This window comes from Arvicola amphibius, chromosome 11 (genome assembly GCF_903992535.2).
Source record: "Arvicola amphibius chromosome 11, mArvAmp1.2, whole genome shotgun sequence".
Classification (NCBI taxonomy): Eukaryota; Metazoa; Chordata; class Mammalia; order Rodentia; family Cricetidae; genus Arvicola; species Arvicola amphibius.
In genome coordinates, this window is record NC_052057.2 from 26,154,031 (window position 1) to 26,167,866 (window position 13,836).

General features: G+C 50.0%; 1 protein-coding gene across 1 annotated transcript in view; it reads left to right on the forward strand.

Moving 5' to 3' along the window:
* Positions 1–10,512: 10,512 nt before the first annotated feature.
* The window catches only part of Maml3 (mastermind like transcriptional coactivator 3), a 415,315-nt gene continuing 411,991 nt past the window's right edge, over positions 10,513–13,836 (forward strand). Inside the window, exon 1 of the mRNA XM_038348433.1 lies at positions 10,513–11,416. Within this exon, the coding sequence (XP_038204361.1) occupies positions 10,961–11,416 (456 nt within the window). The 5' untranslated portion in view covers positions 10,513–10,960. The remainder of the gene's footprint in view (positions 11,417–13,836) is intronic.

Consider the following 13,836-nt stretch of genomic DNA (forward strand, 5'->3'; position numbering starts at 1 on the left):
AGTGTCTGCCTTGCAAGCATGAGGACCTGGTTCACATCCCCAGGACCCATGTTAAAAATGCCAGGGATGGACTACATTCCTGGAATCTCACAACTGGAGAGACAGAGACAGGGAGATCCCTGGGCCTTGCTGGCCAGACACCTAGTTTATTGGTGACTTCCGGGAAGTGAGAGATGCTACCCCAAAACACAAAGTGCATGGCACCTGATGAACAACTCCCAAGGTTGTTCTCTGATTTCCATACATACGTCCACATCTGGATACATGTGTATACACACACACACAAACTGAGAGAGAGAGAGAGAGAGAGAGAGAGAGAGAGAGAGAGAGAGAGAGAGAGAGAGAGAGAATACTACTTTCAAACTCTAAGCTGGAATCAGTTATAAAAAAAAAAACTTACCCAATTTGAAGAAGGCAGTTGAGTTAAAGAAGGGCCCATTCCCCCTTCACCGTAGGTCCCTGGGGCCCAATGAAGGAATTCTTAGGTCTCAACACGGCTTAAAATCCGCTGACCCAGACTGTCTGCCAGAGCCAACATGAAGAGTGCAGCTTGTGCAGAGACAAACCGATGTTGCCCAGGCTTTGTTCCAATGTTAAAACGGGAGAGCAGCAGCAAGCCATTAGACAGACACGCCTGGGCGAGCCTCCATCAGACAGCGAGCCAAGCGCTACCTGCTTCAGCCATGGCATCTGGCTGCTGTTGCCTCTCCTTAATGTGCGGTGTCATTCTAACTAAGCTTAGGCTCCTTTCCCCCCTAATCTCTCTTCACCAGGGCTTTCAGTGGTTTATCGTCCACCATTAGTTCGGGAGGCTTCCTGGATGAGCAAACTTTTATTTCGTGTGTATCCGGGGTCCTAGCGCAGGACTTGCGATCAGTAAATAGTTATAGAATGAGTGGGATTAGCAGAGAGAGAGAGAACTACCCCAGCACTCCGGAATTCGGATGATCTAATGACAGAGTGGGAAGGTGTTAAGACAGAGGCCTTGAATCTGATCTTGTAAATGATGTGTGGTACTGAGACAGGAGGTCTCTCTCATGCACTAAACTCAGAGCCACCCTTTGGGTCCCGATGTCACGTTATCAAATGGAAGTACTTAGCAAAGCAATGGCTAACGTTTTCTCTAGTGTGTAGCTAAGTCTCCATCATGGTGACCTGCCTTAGTGAGGATGCCACGGGGCTGATGAGGTGGCTCTGCAGGGAAGGGAGCTTGCACTAATTGGCTGTCTGAGTTCAGCCCTTGAGCCCCTCAAGAAAGGAAAAACCAATTCTCAAAAGTTAGTCTTGGATCTCTGTGTGGGTGCCATGGTTTGTGTGTGCACCTCCCCCATACTAGATAAACAAATGTCTTTAAACATATGAAAATCAATGTCATGGACTGGGTAGCTTGAATGCAGACGTTTATTTCTCATGCATCTGAGTGCTTGGGAGTCCAAAGCTGGGCTCCAAAAAGGGAGCTGAGAACCTTGCTCCTGAGATTTGAGAGGAAGAGAGAAAGGGACAAGGGATTCCCTCAGGTAACCTCTTTCTTTTTTCTTTTTTTCTTTTAAAGAAATATCAATTTTTATTATTTTAGAGTATTCGTGTGTGTGTGTGTGTGTGTGTGTGTGTGTGTGCATGTATGCGCAGGCACCTGTAGAGTCCTGGAACCAGAATTATAGGCAGCTACGGCTGCCTTATGTGGGTGCTGGGAACTGAAGCTGAGTCTTCTGAAAGAGCGGGATGTGTGAGTAACTGTCAAGCCAGCTCTCTGGCCCTTAGGTCTCTCCTCATAACTAATCCTACTGTGATACAAGGGCTCTATTCTCATGATTTAGTTACCGCCACCAAATCCACATCCTGATACCATCACACTTGCTGTTGACTGGGGCCTCAGCATGTAAGCAGGAGGGCACAGACTGAATCCTTACTAGATTATGTCATCCATCACGTGTCTAAGGTTTGTATAATCCCCAGTGACTTGTTCCAGCTCCCAAAGAGCTCTCTTCCCTCCCTTGTTCCCTGGAGATGAAGAATCCCGTGGACCGTCAAGCCATAACTTCTTATTAGGAAAGGCATAGGTACCTTTTTCGGGTAAAACGGAAAGGCTGGTAGCAGTCCTGTAAGCTAAAAGCACATTTGGGCCAACTCTGTTTTACCTGTTCTTAGGGGTAATGGGATTGATTGGGGGGTTCATTAATAGACGGAAAGTCTCTGGCCAAATCAGTAGTACCTGGCATGGGCTACAACAAGCATGAACCCCTCCACCCTTCAACATATGCCAGGATGTCATGTGGGCATACGAGTCTGCTCTGCTCTACCTCTCTTCCACCCTGGCAACCCTCCAAGGCAATTTATAGGATCCCCGAGGCTGCCGAGAAGCAGCATTTAGATAAATAAATCATAGTCTATTCTGATTTTTCTTAGATTGCATTGAAATAATTTCTAAAGAGTGAGAGCACAGGATTGAACCCCCCAGGGACCCCGCACAGCCCTGGCTGTGATCTCTTTTCTGGTGACTGTGAGGAGTTGTGGCTTCACACATCCCTCCGATATGCCGCCCTCATAGCCGGGCCTAGAATTGGGCTCCACGTTTAATAACCAACAATTGAGGAAATTGATAGAATACATGGAATCCCGGAAATGTGAAGACAGGAATGGCCCAGATTCAAACTGGAGCAGAGGAGACAGCTTTCCGCAGAAAACAGTGTTTCAGCCTCAACCCTGGAGAGCAACAGATTCATCGTCGTGAGACGTGGCCCATGAAAGCAGCAGGAACTGTGTATGAACTTTCAACTTGGGAACCTGTTCCGCATTCTCTCTGCAGTTCTGTGCTCTGGGTTTAGAATGGCAGAGTTCAAGTCCGGTTTCTGGAAGTTCAGTCTGAGTAGTTTAGGTTCATCTCTTAAGTTTTCTGAGCCTCAGTTTCTTCATCAACGCAATGGGGGAATAGGATGCACATTCAGTGACTGTAGAAGGTTAAGTTAGTAATTTTCAAAGGTCGCAGACTGGCTGGCTATAGACTATATATCATAGATGTGTTTTCAACATCCACAATTGAAACCAGACCTCTCACAGGCCAGGCGCCTGGCTATGTCAAGTGATTCAGCACCAAGAAGAAAAAAAATATGTGAAACAGAATGAAAGGCTTTTAAAAACTTTTCCCCATCATGGACTTCAGAAAACCTTTCCCATACTAACTATAAAACCATTATACACATATTAAAATACATGAACAAGAAAACAATCCACCAGTTCATATTCCTCTTGAAATTTATGGCCCAGTCTAGGACTCCGAAACTCTTTCCTCCTAAAGAAGTGAAAATTAATAATGTCAATGGGATCTTGTGAGGAATATTTACCTATTAAGGAAACAAACTTTGAAAGACCTCTGGTCCGTGGGGAATGACACCTTCATAGCAATTGGCTTACCAGGCACAAGGAAATCATAGAAATAGCTCCAGGAGGCCAGTATTTGTTATTCTAGACAGAACACAGGCTTCCAACATAAGGTAACTTTTCATATTAAAAGATAACCCATAATTAAGGGTCCAATTAAATAAGGCTGGCCTTACCCCTCATAAGGAGGTTTTGTTACATGGAGATAAGAATTAATATACCCAAAGGGCCATGTTGGAAAAGGCTAGCCAAATTCTCCCCTCTGGGATTTCTGTTTTACGAAGCTACTTCCTCCCCCACTTTCAGGTCAGAGTTCAACACATCTAGCAGAAGTTACTAAAGGGCCTTAGCCTGCTTGCTAAGGACAACTGGCAGAGTGGATGCTGAGGGGAGTGTGGCCTTTGGCTCAGGCTACCTGCCTGGCAACTGTGAATATGGGTGGATTTGAACGAATTGCCTTCAAGGGATGAGAAGGAGGCTCAGCAGGTAAGAGTATTTCCTGTGAGGATCCGAGTTCAAATCCTAGCGACCTTGCTGGAATGTGGCCCTGCCCGTGTCTGCAATTTCAGTCTTGTAGGGCACGGAGCCAAGAGGTTCTTTGGGGGCTCGCTGGCTTTCAGACAAAGTCCAGGTTGAGTGAAAGAACCTTTCTCAAGAGAGAGCGATAAAGCAGGCCACCTGACATCCTCCTCTGGCTTCTGGACACCAGTCAAACACATCTACACACACACGTGCACATACTGCATATGTGCACACACACGCATGTATACATACACACATACACACTTTAAATTAAACAGAACTGCTTTCAATTTCCTCCTCACACGCTCCTTTCCTTTTTGGGGAACTGGGGACTGAGCCCAGGGTCTCTCTCATGCATGCTAGGCAGTGTCCTACCATTGTGGTACATCCTTGGCAAATTTCACTCCCTAGCACAGAGCTTTCTGCAGTGTTCTGTGGGGTGGGACAGGATTTTGGCTCTGTACGGCTACACAAAGTCAAATGTGGTTTGCTGTGAGATTTCTTGTGCTTGTCAAGGTGGTAATGGATCTTCAAGAGAAATGCCCCGCGATCACATCCTAAACTTACTTGGCTCTCAGAAACTTTCCCAGTGAAGCATCTGATAGAACCAAGATTTCTGGAATACACTTTTGAAAACACAACCACGTCAAGAAGTGTGAATCGCCTGAAGTCCTTCCAATGGCAGTGGTGTCCCACGGACAGACTCTGAACTTGTGGATGGCCTTATCTCTTATCACACTCTCTCCTACTCTCCAGCACGAGAGAGTAGTTTCCGTGAGAGGGAATTACTGGTGGATTTTTCTGGAAAAGCTTCCTTGGACTTCTGAACATGCAGTCTTTTCTTTGTTCCCATATCTCTCCATCTTAGTCCTGGCACAACATCCACTGCCCATATTCATTGAGGTCCGAACAGGTTCTGCATCCTGTTATGCTACGTGCCCAGCACCTACCACAGTGTGTGGCACACAGCTGCCCACCAATATACTTGAGGAATTACTGAAGCAGCTGTATTGCTAGACAGTTGGCTAGGGTTTCAGGAACGCTTCCTTAATAAAGACTAATAAATATTTGTGTGTTTGTATATTGGCAACAATATTCCTATTGTACTTGGTCACCAAAGTCCTGTTTTAGGCTACAAAGATGAAGTCAGTTTTATTGATCCATTGACGACAGAGAGGCAGAGTGGTCTATGAACTGAACACAAAGTTGTCTTTCTTGTCACTGGGTCACTGCGGTCCTATCAGAGGGATGCAGGCAGATGACAGAAACGACTAAAGGGACGAGTGTAGATGGAACGGCGGGCTGTGTCCCGCCACCCGGCTAGCTTTACCCAAAATAATTACACGGAAACTGTATTCTTTTAAACACTGCCTGGCCCATTAGGTTCAGCCTCTTATTGGTTAATTCTCACATCTTCCTTTAACCCATATTTAGTAATCTGTGTAGCACCACGAGGTGCTCGCTTACCAGGAGAGATCTTAACCTGCATCCATCTCGGAGAGGAGAAGCATGGCGACTCACTATGGCGACTGCCTGAAGTGTCTCCTCACTGCCTTCTACCCAGCATTCTGTTCTGTTTACTCCGCCTACCTAATTTTCTGTCCTATTGGGCCAAGCAGTTTCTTTATTAATTAACCAATGAAAATCCTCCATCAGACAAGAATGTGATTCGACTCTCGGAAAGGCCAGCTGGGGCTACAGGACCACCGTGTGCAGGTGTTTGACTGTCACAACCTTTCCTTGTTGGTATCTTTAGAGCTGCCAGCCCAGTCTGAGGATACAACTGTAGTCATCTCACACACGTGTGGAGGCCAGAGGATACCCTGAATGGCAACCTCAGTAATGACCCAAGACAGGATCTCCTGGTGGCCTGGAGCTTACCAATTAAAATCTAGACTGGCTAGCCAGCCAGGATGAAGGATCCTCCCACCTCCCAGCATTTATGTGGGTCCTGGAGATCAAACTCAGGGCCTCAGGCTTGCAAGGTGAGCCCTTTGCTGACTGAGCCAACCTTCTGGGCCCAAACCATCACAGCCTGCCCGACTTCTTTATTCTTCCTCTAGCATCTCAGATTCCTTTCTTTCCCCCTTGTGACATGGTTTTACTGTCTAACCGTGGGTATCCTGGAACTCACTCTGTAGACCAGATTGGCCAAAGATCTGCCTGCCTCTACCTTGTGAATGCTGGCATTAAAGGCCTGCACCACCACGCCTGCTGCATCTCCGATTACTTTCTATTTTTTCCATCTCAGCAAGCATTGCTGGTGAGTCTACATCCCTGAAGATTTGCTCTATAGCATGCACAAATGAAACACAAAGTTGGCCATACTCTCAAAACCCAGTAATGAGAGGAGAGCAGAACCACGGCCTGAAGAACTTGACTTTCTCTAAGACTTCCAAGGAGTCATTTAGGCAGCCTTTGCAGGCATGCATCAGGAAGTCTACAGACAGCCAGGACAAAGCTCTTTGCTTTGGAGGAGGTCGCCACAGTAGGACATCAGTACTTCACGGCGACTGGCCTGTGTTGCTCAGTCTTCCAGCCCTGCTCATTCCCTGATTCTTCTAGTCCGGCTACATAACTATGATGGTGTTTCTGACCTCAAGGACGCACAGAGTCCTGTCCGGGTTGATGTTGTCAGAGACTCTTGCTTTGATTGTCATTCCCACCACTTTGAAGAGGTAGGTAATTGTGTGTGTGTGTGTGTGTGTGTGTGTGTGAGAGAGAGAGAGAGAGAGAGAGAGAGAGAGAGAGAGAGAGAGAAAGAGAGAGAGAGATTTTATGAACTGTTTGTTCTTTTGAATGTGACCCACGTTATTCACTAAAATCTGGCTGAACTTTTGCTGTAACCATGCAAGCATATCTCTACTTACCCTTGAGGAGCTCTTGGGTATAGTCACCAAGTATACTTCTCTATACCCTGGTCCCCAAAGGGAGGGCATGCAAATTTCCATGTGCTTTTAGTTTCATTTTTATGATAAATGAGATAATTAGCTTATGGGAATCCATAATGCTGCAATAATTGTTAGTTTTGTTTCTGCAGAATGAGAAATTCTCCATGAAAAAAAAAATTAAAGTCTGAGTTGCAAGAAAAAGTAGAATGAGTTTCAATGTCTCAGAACCACACACCCCATGCTTCAGACCCTCCAATTTCTTGCCTGAGTAAAGCAAGTTGCAGTCTTGACTTGGGGACACAGGAAAGTGGGTTAGGTATAAGGAGCAGAGAAAGTGCAGAAACACCGCCTCCTCTCTGTAGTGAAGTCATGAGCTTCCTGGGGTATAGGTTACTCTGTGAATATGTGCAGATGGTTACTCAGACATTGCTTTCTCTTGTTATTTCCTTTTCTCCACGTTTTTAGACTACAAATGAATTCTTTTGTATGTAACTCACTTGGTTTAATTTTCTTTAAACCATATTTATTTATCTTTATTTTGCCTGCATGTATGTGCCCTGCGCGTGTGTCTGATGACTCCAGAGGTCAGAGGAGGGTGCCAGAGCCCCTGGAGCTGAGATTCTAGATTCTAGTTGTAAACTGCCCCGAGGGTACTGGGAACGAGACACCTCGGTTCTCTGCAAGAGCAGTAAGTGCTCTTAAGGGCTGAGCCATCTCCTCAGCCCCTTCGATTAGCTTTCTGATTGACATTGAGGGGCATTTCTGACTCAGGAGCTGTGTATGAAGTAGATGAATTCCAGAAACAAAAGTTGAGTTTGACAGGAGATCCTCTGCCCACTAGGATTTTCCTCTTACAGCCTTTCACCAAGATAAATAATAATTTGCTTCCTCCTCTTAAAAGCCAAATAATTTAGTGGCTGTTAAAGATACGGTTCACCGTATAGACCTGATTAACTGCAGAAAACTGAAGCTTCGGATCGCTGATATTATGAGGTTAGAAATAGCATCCTGCTAATCAGCAAAACCAAGAAATGAAGAGAGTTTAAATCAGACCTCATGCCTAATGCATAAGTGTGTAACCGCTTAATCTGAGATGGAAACATTCTGTCCTGCAGGGAAGCTCCTTAAACAGGAAGATAAATACCTCAAAAGAGCTTCAGGAAGTTCCTGAAACTGACCAGATTCACTAGGCCCCTCCCGGACAGAGCAAGCTGTAAAAGCTGAGAGTTCCCCCCTCAGACTCGAGGGAGAGATACTGTAAAAGAGACTCTCAGACAAGTCAGGAAGACTGGATCCAGACCAGCTGCCTGGAAGAAGCAGAAAGCTGCCTATCTACCTGGAAGAGCTTTAGACCAACTGTGGCACCTCCAAAGGACACGCCCCAACCTGTGTTGCTGTCTGCATGCTGTGCAGTGTGCTCCAGGTTCCAAGCTTTGTGAGTTGTCACCTGTGTTGGTGGGTTTGGATGATGCCGCTGTCTTTGAGTCCTTTCTGCTCCCATAAGTAACCCCTCACCCGTACTCCTGTAGGTAGCCCCGATAAAACTCATTGGTTTACCAAGTGGGACTTTGGTGGTATCTGTATGTTGTTGTTGTGGGGGGGGTTCTGTCTGGAATGACCAGACATGGGTGTTGCATCTCCCCAGGAAAGTTTTGTCGCTCAACCATAAGGTCCAACGTTCTTTTATTTCTGGGTACTTTTAGAAAACATGGTTGTGTTTTTACCCATTCCTCCCCTCCAAAATTCACTGGTTTGTGGAGATAACGCAATTCGTGCACACTTCACCAGTGAGGTCTGTGGCCTACAGATCCCAGAAGTACTAGCAATTCTCGCGTTTTCGTGTTTTGCAAAAGTTGGTCTGCAATGATGTACGTCTGAGCCCAGGGTGTTTGAACCTTCCCCTTGTCAGATACTCACTGTCTGGGTAGATTGCCATAATAAAGCGAATCTTGAGATGACTTTTGCGCAGCTGCTACTCCGTTTCAATTGTACTTCCTGAGAATTCGTTGAAAAAGGAAGAAATTACCCAGCAATAAGGTAAGTCCCTTTTTTTTTTTTTGCTTGTTTTTGTTTTGGTCACAACAAACTGTGAAATGCTGCTTTCCCTATAGTTCTAATGCATGAAATCTGCAATCTTTCCACTTGATTTACGAAGGACCCTTAATTACTGCTGCCATTAGCACCTACTGTTCAAAACAGTCTGTTAAAATGTACTGTTAGTCTCACCTCCAAGTCCCTGCTTGCTTGGTTTTAACTTTTTCAAGGGTAAGTAAAGCAATAATCGCTCTAATAACAGCAGTCGGTATGTGCAGAGAAATAAATAATATCCCAAGGTTTTTGGGTTTTTTTTGTTTGTTTGTTTTATTTTGTTTTTCCCACCGCTTGTTTCTGTTCACTGAAAATTCGGTACTTTGGGCTGATGAGATTTCCAGCAGGTAAAGGTGACTGTCCCTGGGGCTTGACAACCTTAGTTCAAACCCTGGTATCCACCTTAAAAGAAAGAAAAAGACTCCACAAAGCTGTTTTTTTTTTTTTTTATTTCTATGCATGCTGAGGCACTAGTCACTTCCCCCTACCCAATAAATAAATAAACGTAGTAAGAAAATTAAGTATTTGGGTTAAGAGGTCCTAGAGTTTGAGCAAGAGTTTTTCACAACTAGCAGGGACTTACTTTCTGGCTCTTAAAAACAAGTCACTCATTTGCCTTTTTCGTTCCACATGGGTGGGAATGACAGCTGCCGGAAAGCTGTAATGTTTCTGCCTGGTCATGTACAGTTCTGCAATATAATGCATAAATGTATAACAACAACTTGGGCTCGCTGGATACCTCACTGGGCAGGAGGAAACGCAGCCAGCCTGGCGCGTCCCCATGCACTCGAGAACGCGCGCGCACACATACGCGCGCACCGCGCGCTTCACTCACTCACACGCGCGCGCGCGCACACACAGACACACACAGACACACACACACAGACACACACACACACGCACGCACACAGACACGCACGTGCGCGCGCGCGGGTCAAAAGGTGATCCAGTCCTGAGATTCCCCCAATCTTTGCTTTCCCTCCTCCTGGCAGGTCGAGCTTCCTAGCCTGGAGAGCAGCTGGGCTGCGGACGGGGAGGGCGGGCGTGTGTGTGGTGAGGGGGGAGTGGCGAGGGAGGCGGGAGCCGGGTAGGTGCGCGCCGCGCCCGCTCCCGCCCGGGGAGAGTCCGGGCCGGGTTTTGCGCCGGGTCCCCGGGCTCGTCTCACGGCCTCCAGCCGCCGCCGCTGCCGTGTTTACTGAGCTCGCGCGTCCTGATATCACTCCGCTGGCATGGAGGAGGAGGAGGAGGTGGAGGAGCGCGAGGAGGAGGAGGAGGCGGCGGCGGCGGCGGCGAGCAGTTCATCATTGTGATGGTGGTGGAGGCGGCGGCGGCAGCGGCAGCCTGGCCGAGCGTTAGGGGCTGCTCTCCGCGCGGCGTTTCGCAAAGGACTTCAGCGATCTACTTTTGCAGTCGCCTCGGACTGTCCATGTGTTTACTTGCCCCAACCCGAGGACTCGATGTCTAGGCTCCTGTGAAATGCAACTGAGCAGCCAAAGTACTTTGAGAACACGGGGCGGCATAAACACCAAAACTTTTTTGTGGAAGGAAAATGCAATAAGCAAGCTCGCCGTTTTCCGATGCGGCGTGGAGTGAGTGTGTGTCGCGCGTGTCCGCACAGGAGGCACACGCTTGTGTGTGTACATGGGGTGTGTTTTTCGGTACGTAGGGAGAAAATGCTTGCCAACCACCGGAAACCTCCTGGAATTTATTAGAAAATAATGGATTATTAAAAGGAGGCAGGCGAGGAGCGGATCTCCCCTTGAGTTGCAAGCCTATCTACTGCCGGCTCAGTTTGTTGGGATTCTATTTGTTGATAGGTGTCTGATGGTATTCCGATAACACCCCCTCTTTCCTCCCCTGGATCTTTACAGTTTTTTTTCTCAAGGAACCAACAACAAAAAAACCACCCAAAATCTCTCCCTCTTTATTTTCGCCCCGTGGGGATCGCTGTTTTCATCCATGTGCTTGCGTCTCCCCCGCGTTCCACTTAAACTATTTTAATCCTTGGACCCAAGGAGGAGGCTGATAGGGGGGTGGATTAAAAAAAAAGTTCTTCCAAAATAGTGTGCCCCGGGAGCAGGATGGGGGATTTCGCAGCCCCCACTGCTGCCGCGAATGGTAGTAGTATCTGCATCAACAGCAGCCTGAGCAGCAACCTCGGCGGGGCCGGGATCGGCGTGAATACTCCCAATAGCACTCCGGCTGCTCCGAGTGGCAATCACCCCGCTGCCGGAGGCTGCGGCGGCTCCGGTGGCGGCTCGGCGGCCGTCCCCAAGCACAGCACGGTGGTCGAGCGGCTCCGGCAACGTATCGAGGGCTGCCGGCGGCACCACGTCAACTGCGAGAACAGGTATCAGCAGGCTCAGGTGGAGCAGCTGGAGCTGGAGCGCCGGGACACCGTGAGCCTCTACCAGCGGACCCTGGAGCAGAGGGCCAAGAAATCGGGCGCCGGCACCGGCAAGCAACAGCACCCGAGCAAAGCCCAGCAAGATGCGGAGGCTGCCTCGGCGGAGCAGAGGAACCACACGCTGATCATGGTGAGAGCTTACTGGGGCGCGCGTTGGGGTCGGGGGCGTGGAGTTTCTGGCGTGGGGGGGGTGTGAGGGTTTATTTGCACCGGGGGCGAGTGAGGTGGGATGGAGCCGAAGGGTTAACGTCAACTTTTCTCAGGGTAAACGTTGTCGTTGACGCCGCTACCTGTTAATCTGTCAGGGTTGTCAGATTTGGGGAGGAGGGGATGAGAGGGAAGCCAGTCACGACTGCAAGGGGGAGGAGGGAGCTTCAAGAGCGTTGGAGTGAGGCGCAGGAAAAGTTTCCCCCTCCTTGTCTTAGAAACCGATCCGAAGGAGAGTGAACCCGGGAGTAGAAACCACGCTGCTCCTCTCCGCGCCCCGCCTTCACCTCTCGCGCTGCCACCGCGCCTCCCCAGATCGGTCCCCTTTCGCCCACCCCTCTCATCACATCCGCCTGCTGCGGGGAGAAATTGATGCTGTCGCACATTCTGAGTGGGCACCAGGCTCTTAACCCTTAGGAGGGGGAAGGAAGAGTCTCTGGCTTCCTCTCCTTTGGGCTTGGGAAAGTCTGAGAGTTTTGTGAATGAACTTTGAAGTGGGTGAGCTGCGAGCGAGGGTGGCTGCGCGCGCGTGCTCGTGGGGACGCGCGCGGATGCGGGGCGCGCGAGCGCTGCGCCCGCCGCTCGAGACCTGCGGCTGAGGCAGGGCAGGTGGGGCAGCCGCGAGGGGTCGAGAGGGCCGCGGCTGGGCGGGAGCGAGGAAGCCAGAGCTGCGTCCTGCTCCTGCCACTGCGCAGGGCTTGGAATTGTCCCTCATCCTCTTCAACTTGCCCCCACCTCACTCTCGCCAACTTTCAGGCACCGGGTAATGAGCCCGGAGGAGTGGAGGGGAGCAGGGAGGAGAAAGGCTTAAATGGCCGGGTGGGTGGGTTCGCAGGAGGATGCGCAGCCAATGGCATAAGTGCTAGGAGGAGGAAGGGGCCGATCCCACCCCTAACCCAGAGGGTGGAATCCTTTCTCTTATCTCCTCTCTGGGGTTCGCTAGCTTTCCTCTTTGGGGGGGGGGGGGGGTGAGGCAGGAAGCTTGGGAAAGGTGTCTGCACTCCCTCCCCCACCGTGTCTCCGGGTTCGAGGCCCCGGTAATGGCCATCTCCTAGGAGCGCGCCCTCTTTCCCCACCGCGCCTCCGTTGGCTGCGTGGAGCCGGGCGCCGGACGCCCTCTCCGTGTGCTTTCTGTGCATCGCGCACGTTCCGGATCTCGGAGCGCCAGGGGTGGTGCCAGTGTCGCCGGGCGCTCGGGCGGGCGGTGACAAAGAGCCGGCGTGGGGGAGGGGAGGCCGCGGAGCTCGCTCCCCCCCCCCCCCCCCCTCCACCCCGCACGTGAAGAGGAACAATTTGTTTATCTTGGGCTTCAAGAATCCTTCCCTCCTCCCTGCTCTCCTTGGCTCCTCCTCCCTGCCCTCCCCTTCTACGCGCTCCAGCCCAGTCCCTCCGGCTGCGCCCTCCTCCTATCCTCCTCTCCCTCCCCGACCTCCCTCTCCATCCCACCCCTCCAGCCCTCCCTCCCCTCCCTTTTGGAACGCGGCCGTGGGGGAGGGAGCGGGAGGCGCTTTGTCCGCTTGGCGGCCCAGCGCAGCCCGGGGGACCGCCCAGCGCCTCCGGCCCTGCCCCCTCCTCCGCCTCAGGCCACCGGTGCGGTGGGAGGGAGAACCCGGGTCCCAGAGTAAGCTTCTCGCTTACAAACAGGAAGCTCCAAACCACGGGCACAGTGGCTTTTTCCTGATTGTAACCCTGAGCTTGGACGAGGCCAGCGTCTTGACTGTAGCTGGGGACCCAGATGGCACCAGTATTCCTAGCAGTCCCCCAGCCCCCTCTCTGCCCTCGCCCTCAGTCATGGGAGATTGACTTAGCGAACCTTAGCCTGGAGTAGAATAAACCAGACAAACCAGAGGATTCCATCCTTGCCCACCCCCACCCTCTTCAGTGTTTGCACATCTTCTGTTCCCTAACTGCATAGAAACGGACTTTTTGCGTGAGGTTCCAAAATTCCCGTCTTCTGACACAGCTCACGACCTTTAGGGATGGTGCCAAACAAAAGCCACTGTCCTTTTTCTTTCTTCTTTTTTTTTTTAGAGACCTGGTACGGAGGCGAGAGGAGTAGAGTTAGGGACCAGAAAGTTTTGTCTCTGGGCTGTGTCCACCCTTCCCATCCTCTGATGGTGGAAGGACAAGGGTGGGGGCCGCCTCTGTGCTGACTCCCGCAGGTAAAAGCCAGCCTGCATTCTGAGGTTACCTAGGAGGCAGCTCGCCCCAGCCAGGGTTTAACTTCAAAATGAAAATGAAGACAACTACTATAAATTTCGCAATGAATCCTACTGTAGTAAGTTAACAGCAAATAGATTTGAAAAACATCGCCTGAAAAATCAAATTTTTCTATCAGTTTTC